Source organism: Sipha flava, unplaced genomic scaffold, assembly GCF_003268045.1.
Source record: "Sipha flava isolate LNK unplaced genomic scaffold, YSA_version1 203_pilon_pilon, whole genome shotgun sequence".
Lineage (NCBI taxonomy): Eukaryota > Metazoa > Arthropoda > Insecta > Hemiptera > Aphididae > Sipha > Sipha flava.
Genome location: NW_020272799.1, coordinates 307028 through 321685, shown reverse-complemented (window position 1 = coordinate 321685; position 14658 = coordinate 307028). Strand labels below are relative to the sequence as shown.

Below are 14658 nucleotides of genomic sequence, written 5' to 3'. Positions count from 1 at the left end.
AAAAGTATAATTAATTTATTTTTGTCAATTATTATATATATTAATATATATTACCTTTATATATATTATTTAAGCCTAATTAATAAGTATATTATCACTATACATCGTTATTTTGGATTTAAATTTATTATTTATATGATTATAGGGAATAACGAATAACGAATAATAAATAACGAATAACTAAATAATGAATAAAATATAGTAAATAAAAATATCCGAATAATGAATAATGAATAATAATACAAATTAAAATAATGAATAAAATTAAAAATCAATAATAAAATTAAGAATAAATCGATGAAAAATAATTTTTTATTCAAATAATCAATCAAATAATATTTTATTCGACTAATGTCCAACTCTGGTTGAGTTGATAAAGGAATAGTTGGGTCCATAAATTTAAACTTCAAAACTTTAGAAGGTGCTTTTAAAAAAAATGTTCTTTACACTTGAAATGTGTAATATATAAAAATCTATATATTATACTCATATACTGAATAAATATACAATAAAATAGATATAATGACCGAAAATTATTAAAAAAATGCTCTTAAAATATGTAAACATTGAAAAATGCAAAATAAAAGTTTCAGTTTTGAAGTTTCTGTTACATATAATAAATTATCTACTTGGAAAGTATTGTCTAAGGTCATCCAAAAAAAGGATACATTTTGCATTGATATCCGGGTCCTAATCATAATTAAAAATTATGACTGAAAATTGCTTTAAAATAAAATCAATTTCTCTACAGACTACATTTTCAATGAAATAAAATAAATTTAATAGGATTATACTTAATTTTTTTTAACTGGAAACATTTACTTATTTCATGTTTAAGATTCTAAAATGGCTTATATGATAAATTAATTGGCTATAAGACGGTATTAAATTAGGTAGAGCTGCACGCCCTTCAATAAACGTCCATTTTTATCTGTAAAAATACTCAAAACAAATATTTAAAACTCAGAATAAAAAACAGTAAAATGATACACGGTAAGAAATCAAACAATAATTCAGTTTAACATTGATAAGCAATCGCACTGCAATATTATGTCATATATATTGGGCATGTTTAGAATTACTGCCATGTCACGCCAACTATTGATGATAAAGATTTTCTCAATTTTTTTTTTTTCATCTATTTCTCAATTTTTATAAAATATAATATTTTTGCGTTCAAAAAATCCAAAATAAAAACATCAACGAAAAGTACTGTGTGCATTACATTTTACTGCAAACTTTTTTTTTCTTATTATATAAGAAAAAAAAAATCGCCCATTTTATATATTAGTACAATTATAACGTACAAGGGGCAACTACTAAATTAAAAAAAATAAATTAAATAATTGTAGGAGAAATCCCCTTCATAATTCTTAAAATTGTATTTTAGTTAAAAATAATGTAAACGAGTTTATTACATATGACGTACAAAATCTATACTGAATTGATTCAATAAACTCTACTAATAATTAGGTTACCCTCTAGTACAATACATTCAACGTCATTTTCCCCGTTAAATTCAGTTACAAATAATTTAATAAAAAGAGGTTTTCCATAGAGATAATTGGATGAATATAATATGGACATTTTTTTTTAATGTTTCTAAAAACATACTGTCTCCTATATGATAAATTAACTTCACCATACATACTGTATTGACTCGCTTTCCAATAAGTCACCTAAGTGGTTCTTAAAAAAAAGAAACTATTCATGAAGAAATATATATACGCTAATTTAATCAATTGAATCAACGAGGTAATTTTTTAATGAATAAATCATGTGTAATATATATATAGATTATAATTAACAGTTATACTTGTATTGTGTATATTTGAAAAAAGGACCATCAATGTTGTGTTTAACGTTTGATAAACTATACTGCGATTTACAATAAAAATACTATTTATTAGCGAAACCGTTTATTAGTTCCCAGCATGGCACCTCAAAATGTCCGAGCTGAAGCGAAAAGTAAAACGGAAATTTTAATAATGTGGGAACCACCTCCATCCGAAGCTTGTAACGGGATTTTGATTGGCTATCATGTCGGATACCTGCCAATTGATGACGTTGAAAATCATGAATTATCGACTGTAGCGCAAAGCCGTTACATTATGAAAACTATTAACATAAATTCACAATATGGCGAAGACGTTGTTATTAGTGGTCTAAAACCATATACGACCTATACAACTTTAGTACAAGCATTTAATAGTAAAGGACCGGGACCTTTTTCTAAACCTATTTTGGTGCAAACTGAAGAAGGAGGTAGATATTCTTTAATACTAAATAAATGTCGGTCAAATAATGACACCTAGATGGTTTGTGCTAATGCTCTGTATTTGATTAGTACCCACGATGTCACCGGAAAAACCAAAGTGTAGATCATTGACTTCACAGAGTATTCACGTATCATGGGATTTACCTCCACCGACGGGTCGCAATGGTAAAATACAGGGTTTTAAAGTATCATATCAGCCAGCCGAAGACTGGTTCGGTAAGTGTAGTTGAAATTTTATTCTTATTATTATTTATTTATATATTGTACACCATAATGATAATGTTTTTTAGAAAAAAATGAGTTTGAAACGAAAATTACTTCTATTCAATACACAACAATTCAAGCTTTAATGAAGTATACCAACTATAGCATATCAGTATTAGCATTTACGAGTAAGGGTGACGGAGTTCAAAGTGACCCTGTATACTGCAAAACTGAAGAAGACAGTAATATAATTTATCATATTCATTTGTTGCATACTAAAACTTATTGTCTTTTAGCTCCTTCGGTACCGGCGGATATTAAAGCAGTAATAAGTTCTATTAAGACTATAATCGTTTCTTGGCTCCCTCCACTCCGGCCAAATGGACAACTTACTGGATATATTCTATACATATCACTTTTGAGTGGACACAAAGATGTAAGTAATATTTTCTACACGTTTTTTAAAAAAAATCCTTTTTTTATAATTATTTTGCCAACTTATATGGTTTTCTAGTCAAAGCCAATTAAAAAAATACTCAGTCCATCCGTTGAAATTTTCGAAGCTTCCCGAATCATCGACAGTGCTAAATATCAGTTTTGGGTAAAAGCCTTAACTAAAGTCGGTGAAGGCGAAAGTACGAGAACAATAACGGTGCTTCCAACGATTAAGATTTCCGCTAGGATTGTATCGTTCAGTCAAGTATTGACTATACGATGGAAGAAAAACGTAACGTTAAGCTGTAAAAGGGTAGGTATACCCTATCCTCAACCAGTATGGACAAAAGGTGGACGATCAATCATCACAAGTGGGAGATATCAGGTTACATAGCACACATTTTGTTATGAATTATTATGATATCAATCTAAACGTACCTTATAATACTCGTGTTTAGATAAACAAAGACGGATCGTTGGTCATAAACGATATACAACATTCAGACAGAGGGAACTATACGTGTGCTGTGAAGAATAATCATGGAACAGATGAAATATCTTACGCTATCTATGTCAAAGGTATAATAAATGTACTACACAGGGGCGTACTCAAGGGGGGTTCGTGGGGTTTGAACCTCCCTCATGACCTTACTAACCTATGTAGTATTGTATGTCCGTGCTTATATATAATATAATTCACAAGAGCAATTTTCTAAAAAAAAATGTTTTGAGAAGCGAAAAAATAAGCAAAACTTTATTTTGTTCTCTGAATAAAAAATTTTCATTTTTGTAATTTATTTTTTGTATAGTACATTACCATGATCTTATTTAATATTTTTAAAAGAAGGAAACAAGTCCCAGTGATAAGAAACAAAATGTTCCCTCATTGAAAATTCCTGAGTACTCCTCTGGTACTACATTCAATTTATTTTTATTTATTCGTATGCAACTACAGTAAAATTGAATATTGTACGTTTATTAATATAATTATGTATTTATAAATATGAATAATTTAAATTATGAATTAGTACCACCATCACCGCCAAAATTATCAGTGAGCTTAGAAGAGACTGATAGTTTACATCTAAAATGGATAGATACAGTCGAACCGGACACTCCTATATCTGGTAAGTATCATAGACTTAACACTAAAAAAACAGGTTTTATAATATAATATCTGTTTTTTTAGTATTGAATTAAAATGATATTAAAAAATATATTATATTTTTTATAAATTAATGAAATTATACAGGTTACATAATAAACTATAAACGTGAACACGGAGATTGGGAAGAAATCCAAATCGATTCAAAAGTTCATTTTCATGTTCTTCAGAAATTACTTTGCGGCACAAGGTATCAGTTATATATAACTGCCTATAATAAAATCGGAACGGGTCTGCCATGTGATATTTTAACGTCTTACACTAAAGGCTCAGGTATCAATGATTTTTTTTTTTTGTTAATTATTATTTATCAAATCACACAGTACAATAATTATTTGATTGGAATTCACACGCGTTATAAACGCATAATGTATTTCCATAGCTCCTATACCTCCTGGATCTCCGTCAGAAGCAATTACATACAACAGCTCGACAGTAAGCGCCTGGTTTGACCTATGGGGAAATGGAGGATGTGATATACTATACTATACGGTTGAATGGAAACAGGCTAAATCGAACGAATGGATTTTAAGCGACGGTAAAACAGTAGTTCCTACTGAGCGTATGTACACTGTGGGAAACCTTGAACCGGCGACAAAATATCAGCTGAAAGTCACTGCTCACAATAATATTGGGTCGTCCTATGCACTGTATAACTTCACTACGCTCACTATCGACGGAGGTAATTAATAATATTTATTATTAGCGATTCAAAGTTTAAATGGATATACTGTATAATATAACAATATCTTTAATACCATTTGTTTGTCTATAGCAACTGTTATACCATTTGATATGTATACTGAAATAAAATCAGAAGAAACGTCAGTATTTACATCGATTACAACTGCAATTTCTTTGATAATAGCTTTAGTCGTTGTATCGTCGATTGCAGCATTTACATACTATTATAAAGTTATGAGTAAGTATTTTGAAACATTTTGCACCATCAATGGATCATTTGTTAAAATATGATTTTTTTTAGAACGTTCGGACGATGAGTCATTTAGAGATCAAAACCAAAGGTCCCGTGATCAGCGGTATTCGGTCAGAGGACAATCGCAGCAAACTTTAAGTTATGATTCTGTGACATTTAAAACAGATTCGACTGGTACGTTGTAGTGTTTCTCAACAACGAGGTATTAAATATTGTTTTTAATCATTTTAAAGAATATATGGATGAAATCTGTCCGTACGCAACATTTGAACTCGCCAAACAGCCACAAGGTGAAAGTACATTTAGTGGTAATGTTTATAGTGGCCCATATCATTCGGTTAGAGGATCATTTGTATATCATCAACCCAAAGCGTCGACTTCTGAGTCATATAACTTTGTTCAAGTATTGTTTAAAAAATGTTTAATACATCACTATGAAATATGAATTCATATTAAACATTTTTTTTTTAGAGAAAAGAACCGGAGTATACTAAAGTCCGTCAAAAAGGGAGAAAGCTTAGAGATCCTCATTCCGAAAGTCAAGGTACAGCTTCTGAAAGATTTATTTTTTAATCAATTTTATGTTTGAAATGTATATTATTGTTTGCCTTAATACATTCAAAATTATTTGATTAGGATTAAAGAATAAACAATAAAAAAAAAAAAAAATAAAAAATAAATAATTGGCCTGTTTCAGAATCAGATAACTTAGGTAGTACAGATTCTGAGGTAAAGCGGATTCTAACACTCCACCTACCTATTTCAGAGTATGATACTCATGGTAGTGACTCTGATCATGTCGAAGTGAGGCGAAATCAATCAGCTAGCCAAGAGCTTGTTTCATTCAGACATCGGATAAGCAGAGGTAAATTAGCAGTAAATTATTTTCGAATGTTGTTTTTATTATAATTTCCTATTAGAAGCGAGTACTGAAGATACTAGCTCTTCGTCGGAGACTTCTGTAGCAGAAGTTAGAAAAGCTCCTGCCATGCCTGCACTTCGGAAGCCAAAATCAAAAAGCCAAGTTTTTACGAAAAGACCACCGAAGAATAGCAGCGGTTGTTCAAGTCAAAACGATGATATTAATTTTAGGTATTGGATTTCAGTCACTTTAATGCATTTTAAGTATTAAACAATAGATTTCTTTGGTTTTAGCGAACGTTTAAATCCTCCGGCTAGATTTTCAGACTCTAGGCCAATGCGGCAGAATGAGGGGAATGAATTTGATCGTCGTCCAAAGATATCTTCTCATCAACGAAGATCGCCAAGAAGACTTACACAAGAGACTTCGTTTCAAATAGATGTCTAGTCAATTTAGTCATATACGCATAAGTTTAATTTATTTGTAATTGGCTGAAACGATTTTTAAAATTCCTACATTTTGTATTCATTATTTTTTGTAAAACACAAAATTAATATTTTTTACTTTAATTCCCAAAGCATTTTGTATCTCTAATTGAAAAATCTGAATTAATGTATGATATATTTAATCAATATTTTGATCAAAACATTTATTGATTACTTAAACTATTTATAATTCTATAAATAATTTTATAGTTTTAGAACAGTGTAATACCAACTTCCATATAAGCTGCTCAAAATCGTTTGAAGTCCAATACAAGTTTTTATTGTCTGAAACAAGTGTAAAAGTTATTGTTTGATTTCTCGTCTAACAAGTTCAAAACTACCATATAATTAACTAAATAATTTGATTAAGATATTTAAATTAATTTTATTAATCACTATAATAATCTTCAAAAAACTGATTTATATTAATATATTTAATTGATTTAATTAAAATTCGGCTTTATCATATTATTTTAAAAAAGTTGACCTATATATCACAGAAATCACTATTACCGAGTTTTATATCCAGCCGTTAAAATCGTGTAAGTCAATTATATATGATCTTTTTTTCATATTTAATAATTTTCTGTGAACAAAATAATGTCAAATAAATGTATGATGCTAAAGAGTTAATTTGGAGAAGAAGGTAATACTTACTTACTAATTTTCATTTTCGCTCAAACACTGCGTGCTTATAAATCATAGTGATGACAATTTTTTTTATTTAAATATTCTACTTGGATATTTCCAAAATATTATTGGAAATAATATGAAGATAGTATATAATAGAACAAATAAAACTCTATGGAAAAATTACAATAATAAAATAAATACTAGTATTTATAATAATACACAATTAGTATTGATAATCGATGTCAGTACCATTATGATTGTAAATTTTGCATAATCATAACGCACCTAGATAATCCGAAAAATAAGTATATTGTAAAATACATTAAAATATTTAATAACTTACGTTATTCTAAACTTATAATTTAATTTAAGTATTATTTATTTTTTATTTCGTAAGCCAAATCCAATATAATATCTCATAGTGAAAGGTAGGAAGATATTCTCTTTTTTATTTTTTTTAAAAATGTGTCATAATGTTAATAAATTTTAAGTCAACGCCCAAGCCACGTACAAGATTGAACGCATTCAAAATGTGTTAAATGTGTGTCATTAATGTGATTTACTAGTCACAAATTAGATTAAAAATCAATTGTTTGGTTATGCAATTATTACGAATATTTAAATTTACAATGTACTTATAATTTCATTTATTTATGTACTCGTACATATAAATGTATATATCTGATTGTGAAGTAGTTAAATGCATAGTTTATTTAAATATTGGTGGTCATGATGATAACTTAGAATAGTATATTTTTCCTTGGACAACTTTTTTTGGTGCATTTAAATGAATATATTTAGATAGATTATTTTTTTAGACTGATAAATTTTTATTATTTTCCTAAAATAAATGCACTCATCATCGAGTTTCGTATAAATTATTGAGTTTTAAAATTGCTGTGTTATTTTACAAAAATCTGACTGTCGGACTAAAAATCGTAAATATCTCAGCGCCATCTATCAACTGCTGTATTAAACGTTTGTTTCAATTATTATGTTTTGAACTTTTTAGATTATGTGCTAATCCAATCTTATGGATTATAATAGATGTTTAACGATAAGTCTATCGAATTAGTGTTGGCAACAAAGTGCTATTTTGACATAATTGTACAAATAATGAATAGACAACCCTTGTATGATATGACGAGCTATATATCACAAACAATTAGAAAACATGAAACTCAATATTTTGCAATACTATTAAATTACAATACTTAAGAAAATTCCTAATTAATTATTCCTGTATAATACAATGCAGGCACTGCATTATACTCATACAACCTGAGAAATACGATGCGTCACACTACAACGCATTATATTAACATCCATAATGCATGTATTGTTTAAATACTTATCATGTTATACCAACCAAAAAAAAAAAAAAAACATGATCTAATCTAAGAAATTATTAATAATAAAATAAATTAATTTACTACGTGGCATGCGTGATCAATTATTGATGTAGCATTAAACTGTTTTGATCCAAACGTATAAATATGATTTAAAACAAACAGTTATAAATGGTACATAAGTACTACTTAATATAATAATATAAATAAATTTAGGTTAAGAAATGAATCATACATGTACTTTTTAAGCTTAGTAGGTAAATTCCACTTTTATAATTTTCAGTTAAAATTATAATATTATTGATTACAAATTATTTATACCGTTATAATTTTTTTATTTTATAATAATGTTTGTATTGATAGAAAATTATTTATGTAGATGAAAATTATGACCTAATTGGTAATTTTTTTTTGTTATTATTATAACCTATTTTACTCTTTTGTTTTTGTAAAAAATAAATTCGTTATTGTATTGAAATATACATTTTCTAACAGAGAATATATTCTGTTATAGTTCTAACGCATATTTGATGTTTTTTAAGTTAAATCAAACTTCTACTGCCAATAACGTCAAATTATTGTTTAAGCATAAAGCTGATGAGTGTTACATGAATGGTACATACTGTTCAATTACTAAAACCTAAATCAAGTTACAATTGTTAATCATGCAACGATAGCAGTTTTAATATAACGTATTTTATGATGTCACAGTTTCAGTGCATATATACTTGGCCAACTATTGCATTATAAAGTTAAATTTAACATAAAAATCAGGAGCCATTGTAGTTTTAAATCACCTGTCTGATACTACTACCTAAGCGCCATAACACTTTAATCCGTTATAACAAATTTCAATTTACAAAAAAATTGTGTGTGTGAAGAAATGAAAACAAAAATGATTCCAATCAACCTTCGTTCTTGTTAACAGATCAATGTATACAATTTTGCTAATTAACTCGAAAGTTTTATTTCTATTTAACGATGATACAAGATCATCAAGTACATAATTGTTATTTTAAGAGAGAATGGAAATGTTTGATGAGATCGGAAGAATTTTGAAAGATTATCAATATATATCATTATCTTACTGTTTTTTTGTATTATTATAGGCGTTAAAAACATTTGCAGAGCATTCAATCTTCCATAAAATTCTTGAAAAATTTCAAAACCTGCTCCCTTACTTATAGGATCGTCCGCTGTTGAATTACTTTAATTCCAAAAGATAATTTAATTCTATAGAATAAATAAATTGAAATGATAAACACAAAGATAAACGATAATCGAAATTAAAACATAACTCTCTAGGTATAACATTTTTGTCACACCTGTACCGAAAATTTGGTTTTCGACCGCGGTCGAAGCATTGTGATGTCACATTTATTCTTCTAGTGGGCGGTAAGATGGGAATACCATTATGGCGGGCGGTAAAATGGGAATCCCTATAACACCGTGTAGTGAAGTGTATATTTCCAAGAGCGCTGGTCGCGTATTCTCAGCACAACCAGAAACTTAAATGTATACCATGGTCCGTACAAAACATAAACTTTCGGTTAAATCTTATACACATATCACAACCTCATTGCACGACGCATAAACATTTAAACCTATTTCGTTTTCACTGTTCTCACACAAGTGCGTTGGACGTTACGGATAAATATGTTTTGCGCAATTTATATAATAATTCGAATTATAAAATGAGATCGTTCGCACAAGTGTCACGTCGCTGTTTAAATTATCCCATTTCGTGTTAACCGGAGCGCCCGATAAGGTGTCGGCGTGTAATGTTTAAGAATTTTAGATCGGCGCGTCATCGTGGTACGGTTATCACTGGTTCGTGGATACCATTACTGCCAGGACTTTTTTCCGCCGTCACTTTCTCTGCGAACGTTCGACTCGTCGTTTTTCCCGTGCCACCAGCCGTGTGTTTTTGTGGTTGCGGCATAGCACGGTGGAGTCGCCATCTCTGGGGACAACTTCGTGTGTGTGACGGCTGTTAGAATCGTAGCTGACCCGTGTCCGCGAAATTTCTTTCGGTTATTGTCGTGCGCGGAAAAGCCAGTTATTGTAAATCGAGACCGATGCCGCTGATCAACCGATTCTTCTGCCGGTTGTGGCGTTCGTCGCACGTGTGAATACGGTCGCGTGGGCATAACCACTCGAACGCCAGACCGTCCTAGGTATGTTCCGTTATATTTGTTAAAAATATTATATTTATTTTTATACGATTTGTCTTGTTATATTATTACAACGCGTTTGGAGCATATGTGATTTTATTGTTATTTTTAGATTTATCATATTTATTATTACTTTTTTTGTAAATATTACTGTGGCGCTTTTGGCCCGTTTATCCCGGCATTTGTAATAATTTCATTAATTATCCTTGTTAAGTGTTATTTTTTATTGCAAACGACGCGAGTATGTCACTCAATCGAACCAGTGATGAAGTAGTGCGAAGCACGCAAACAAGCATTAATATGAAAGATGAAAATCAGTACAGTAGCTGTAGTAAACCATTAACTTCACTATACATGGTTAAAACGACAAATGCTAAAAAATCAAAAGAAGGATATATAATAGCTTATGAAAAACTTTTAAAATAGAGAAAAATAAAAAAAACCAAATCGTTGTAGAAAAATGTGTTTCTTACAAATTTTAACAAATTATCTACAGAAGTTAAACCATCAACTCTATTTTTTTATTATTTTTTTATCTATTTATTCAATGCTTAAAAGCATGAAAAATATGAAACATAATATTGACGTTGATACTTATTTAAAATTACAAGTTTTTTTTTTAAAGAGAAAATTGAGTGGATTAAAAGTAAAAATTCCAAAGTTTTGACTTCAACCGATATAAATAATTCATTGACGAAGCTCCTGATATTCATATTTAGTAAAAAAGTAAGTGAGATTAAATTGTTTTGTATATATTTTATGTTATTAATAGTCCAATATCCGCTTGCTTAAGTCATATAATGAAGTTACCAATTCTGATTTTAATTTTGATCCGTTGTATAAGTTAAAATTATGTATATTTAAATAACTGTATTACCTGTATGTTTGTTATTATATAATGATAAAATTAATATTAAACCACTGTACTTTTACCCCTTGCGGGTGTTAATTAATAAATAAAATAAAATAAAAAATATATTAGCTATTCATTCTGTTCATTTATTACGATATATGTAATATTCATTAGTGAAATATATATTATACATTAAACTTCTCTATTCAAAAACAAATTGTTCACGATCATTTACTATTAAAGGGCATTTATATGATATTTTTAAGAAATACATTGATTTATGACCCACAAATGTAACGTCAGAAGAATTTTTTTTTAGTTATAAAAACGATTAATGCATCAAACAGGTTATTGGAAAAAACAAAATTGGAAATATGCCTAAAGAAATTGCAATATATTTAAATTTACTGCATTCCCGAGCTATTAGAGGTCATTTTTTCCGCCGAACTTCAGCAACATTACTTACCGATCCCGCTGGTGATGTTATCTATATAATTATCTACTATAATAGACAAAACTGACTTAAAACTCAATACAACAAAACAAAACAATTCAAGTGAATAATTAGGTAATACATTATATAATTTGGTTACTTGAAAATATGAAAACACCTATTAAAAAAATTGAATTATAATAATTTAATTAATAACACAAATTGACAAGCCTAACTTTATATTCACTTAATTCAATTGTATGGAAATTGCGTTGTAGTACGCTGCATATTTCCAAAACTGGGCCATCGTTTAATTAAATCATTTTCAGTTCCTACTCCGTACATTAATTTTTTCCTCGATTATGACATCAATCGTACGTGCAGGGTCCGAAGACTCCTTCGTACTTTTGGAATAGGAATTGTGATGCAGCCATTAATATTGAACGCAGGAGTTAAGGTCCGCGCACACTGCCGCGGTGGTGATAGCGGTAGCGATAGCGGTGACGGTGGCGGTAAAATAGATCACATGTAAGCATGTTGGCGCGCATACTACAATGCTGTGGCGGTGGCGGTAAGAAAATCGCAGCTCGGTGAACACAAATAACGCGGTTGGACCTATTTTCACCACCACCGTGATGCGGTATTTTCTTAAAAATCCTAGATTCAACACTGCATATAGTATGACTAGTACGTAGTCATTTATATAATATAATGTATATATATTAATATGTACTATGAACCATAGTATATCCTCATGTAATTACTACATACTTCTATAGTACTACTGTACTCAGACAAGGTATCAAATATTGTTAATTTATAAAATGCATATATTAAATCATATTATATCATTTTATATCATTATACATAATGTATTTAAACTATAATTTATATAGACTAAAATATGTTGATTACATGTTACAATATTATATTTTTATTTTATAATCTAAATATTGTGTTTGTAATTTTACACAGTGGTATATTATAATAGACTATTTCTTCTAATTATTTGGTTTATTTAGGTGTAATCGTATTTATATCAAAATCATTAACTTATAATGCTCAGTCGATACTAAACATGAATCTTTATTATATACCGAACTGTTTACATAATTTTGTTTTTAAAGTTCTAAGAAACAATTCAGATAGTATTTGTAATATCAAATATGTGATAGGTTATAAGTTTATGACTTAGATAGTTTATTTTTTCCCGGGAGTTAAATTTTAGAGGAGACCGATCAACAATATTGTAAGCTGTTGTGTGTAAATTAATATACTACTTATACTCTATCTGCAGTTATCAATGTTCATTGAAAATAATATAAGTAAAGGACTACATAATATCTAAGTATATGTACATAAAATGTTTCAATTACAAATCGTAAAACTTAGTTTATATTATATTTAATAAATTATTCTAATTTTATAAATAATTAATTATTTAACTTAAATTATGTACGTTTATTTATTTCATAAATATTAATGAAAATCTTTGCAATACAGTGTACCCGTATGCATGGGCAGAGATACCTAACCGTCGCAGTCATCGCCACCGTTACCGCGGCAATGTGCGTGAACCTTTATAGTCTGTAACAAATGACAAAAATAAAATATATTTTAATATACTGCACACATCTAATTTATTTACTATGCATGTCAAATTATTATTTATAATAAATCATTTTTCAGATTTACTGTATTTCTCATCCATGCTAAAAGAATATTTTTGACGTTCTGGTTGTTACGTTCAATACTTCTCTGACATTAAGGTTTTCTTGGTGTTCCGTGTACAGCCAGTGTCAGTACTAGAGTTTGCGAGGCCCTAGGCAAAACAAATATTGGGTCTTATAATTTATATTAATAAAATATTTTAAGTTCAGTTAAATCAGAACCACGGGGCCTTAATTATAATTTAAGGCGCGGGGCCCTGGACAACTGCCCCTAATGCCCACCCCTCGCGTTGTCCCTGTATACAGCAATACATTCTGGCCAAAGTTTCTTGATTTTGTTAATTTCAGAATTTACAAAATCTCTATTGTTATAATTTTGTAAAACTTTCAGTGCAACAAAAGTTAGAAAAATTGTGAATAAATTAGATGCTGCTTCAACAATATTATAAATACGACAAGCAAAAATTATTATAAAACTATGATAGTTATAAAATATATTTTCACAAAATGAACTACTATATTGTGAAAAATTACACGATATCAAAATAGAGTGATTGCTTCATAAAAAAGTGACCATATCGTGAAATATTTTCGTATTTTACGAAATAGGTAACAAAAAAGCCGTTACTATTTCATGAAATGGTCAATTTCACTAAGTTGTTACGAAATATATATATATATATAAATATAAGTGAACCGATTATGGTTTATCACGCTTATCGATTAACATTAAAAATAAATCGCGTTTAAAAATATTTCCATGAACATCAAACCTTTATCAAACCTTTAAGTGGAAAAGAAATTATGACAAATTGATTTGTATAATACAATAATAATAATAATTTTCTAATTAACATTAATTGGTTTATTTAGTTTTTTTTAATTGTATAACAATATTTTATATAAATATATTATATGTAAATAAATTATTAATTGTAATGTAAATAAATATTCATTAGGATTTTAAGGAGTAAAAAAAATTTGATAATGAGTTGCATAGTACATAAAATTGTTGAATCGAAAAATTTTTCGCTAACGACCATACTACGTTGAATACATCTGTTCTCGTCCAATTACTACATAATAATAATAATTTTTAATTTTAAATGTACCAACCTACCTAATTTTTGTAATTGTAATAATAAAACTGAATTTTTATAAAAAATACATGTTTTTACTA

At 28.6% G+C, this 14658-nt stretch overlaps 1 protein-coding gene and 1 long non-coding RNA gene across 3 annotated transcripts in view; one reads left to right on the top strand and one right to left on the bottom strand.

The window, feature by feature from the left end:
- Positions 1–6768, top strand: part of LOC112682396 (Down syndrome cell adhesion molecule-like protein Dscam2) — a 58680-nt gene extending 51912 nt beyond the window's left edge. For both annotated transcript variants that reach the window (XM_025552986.1, XM_025552985.1), the window contains 16 exons: positions 1927–2265; positions 2348–2494; positions 2569–2724; positions 2779–2918; positions 2997–3302; positions 3376–3496; positions 3946–4044; positions 4170–4355; positions 4465–4764; positions 4858–5004; positions 5068–5193; positions 5253–5422; positions 5491–5563; positions 5717–5884; positions 5940–6111; positions 6175–6768. In XM_025552986.1, the coding sequence (XP_025408771.1) occupies positions 1927–2265; positions 2348–2494; positions 2569–2724; positions 2779–2918; positions 2997–3302; positions 3376–3496; positions 3946–4044; positions 4170–4355; positions 4465–4764; positions 4858–5004; positions 5068–5193; positions 5253–5422; positions 5491–5563; positions 5717–5884; positions 5940–6111; positions 6175–6328 (2804 nt within the window). In that variant the 3' untranslated portion in view covers positions 6329–6768. The remainder of the gene's footprint in view (positions 1–1926; positions 2266–2347; positions 2495–2568; positions 2725–2778; positions 2919–2996; positions 3303–3375; positions 3497–3945; positions 4045–4169; positions 4356–4464; positions 4765–4857; positions 5005–5067; positions 5194–5252; positions 5423–5490; positions 5564–5716; positions 5885–5939; positions 6112–6174) is intronic.
- A 6509-nt stretch (positions 6769–13277) lies between these two features.
- Positions 13278–14658, bottom strand: part of LOC112682455 — a 20949-nt gene continuing 19568 nt past the window's right edge. The window contains exons 3-4 of the long non-coding RNA XR_003148517.1: positions 13504–13630; positions 13278–13395 (exon numbers count right to left, since the gene is read on the bottom strand). This is a non-coding gene — a long non-coding RNA (uncharacterized LOC112682455). The remainder of the gene's footprint in view (positions 13396–13503; positions 13631–14658) is intronic.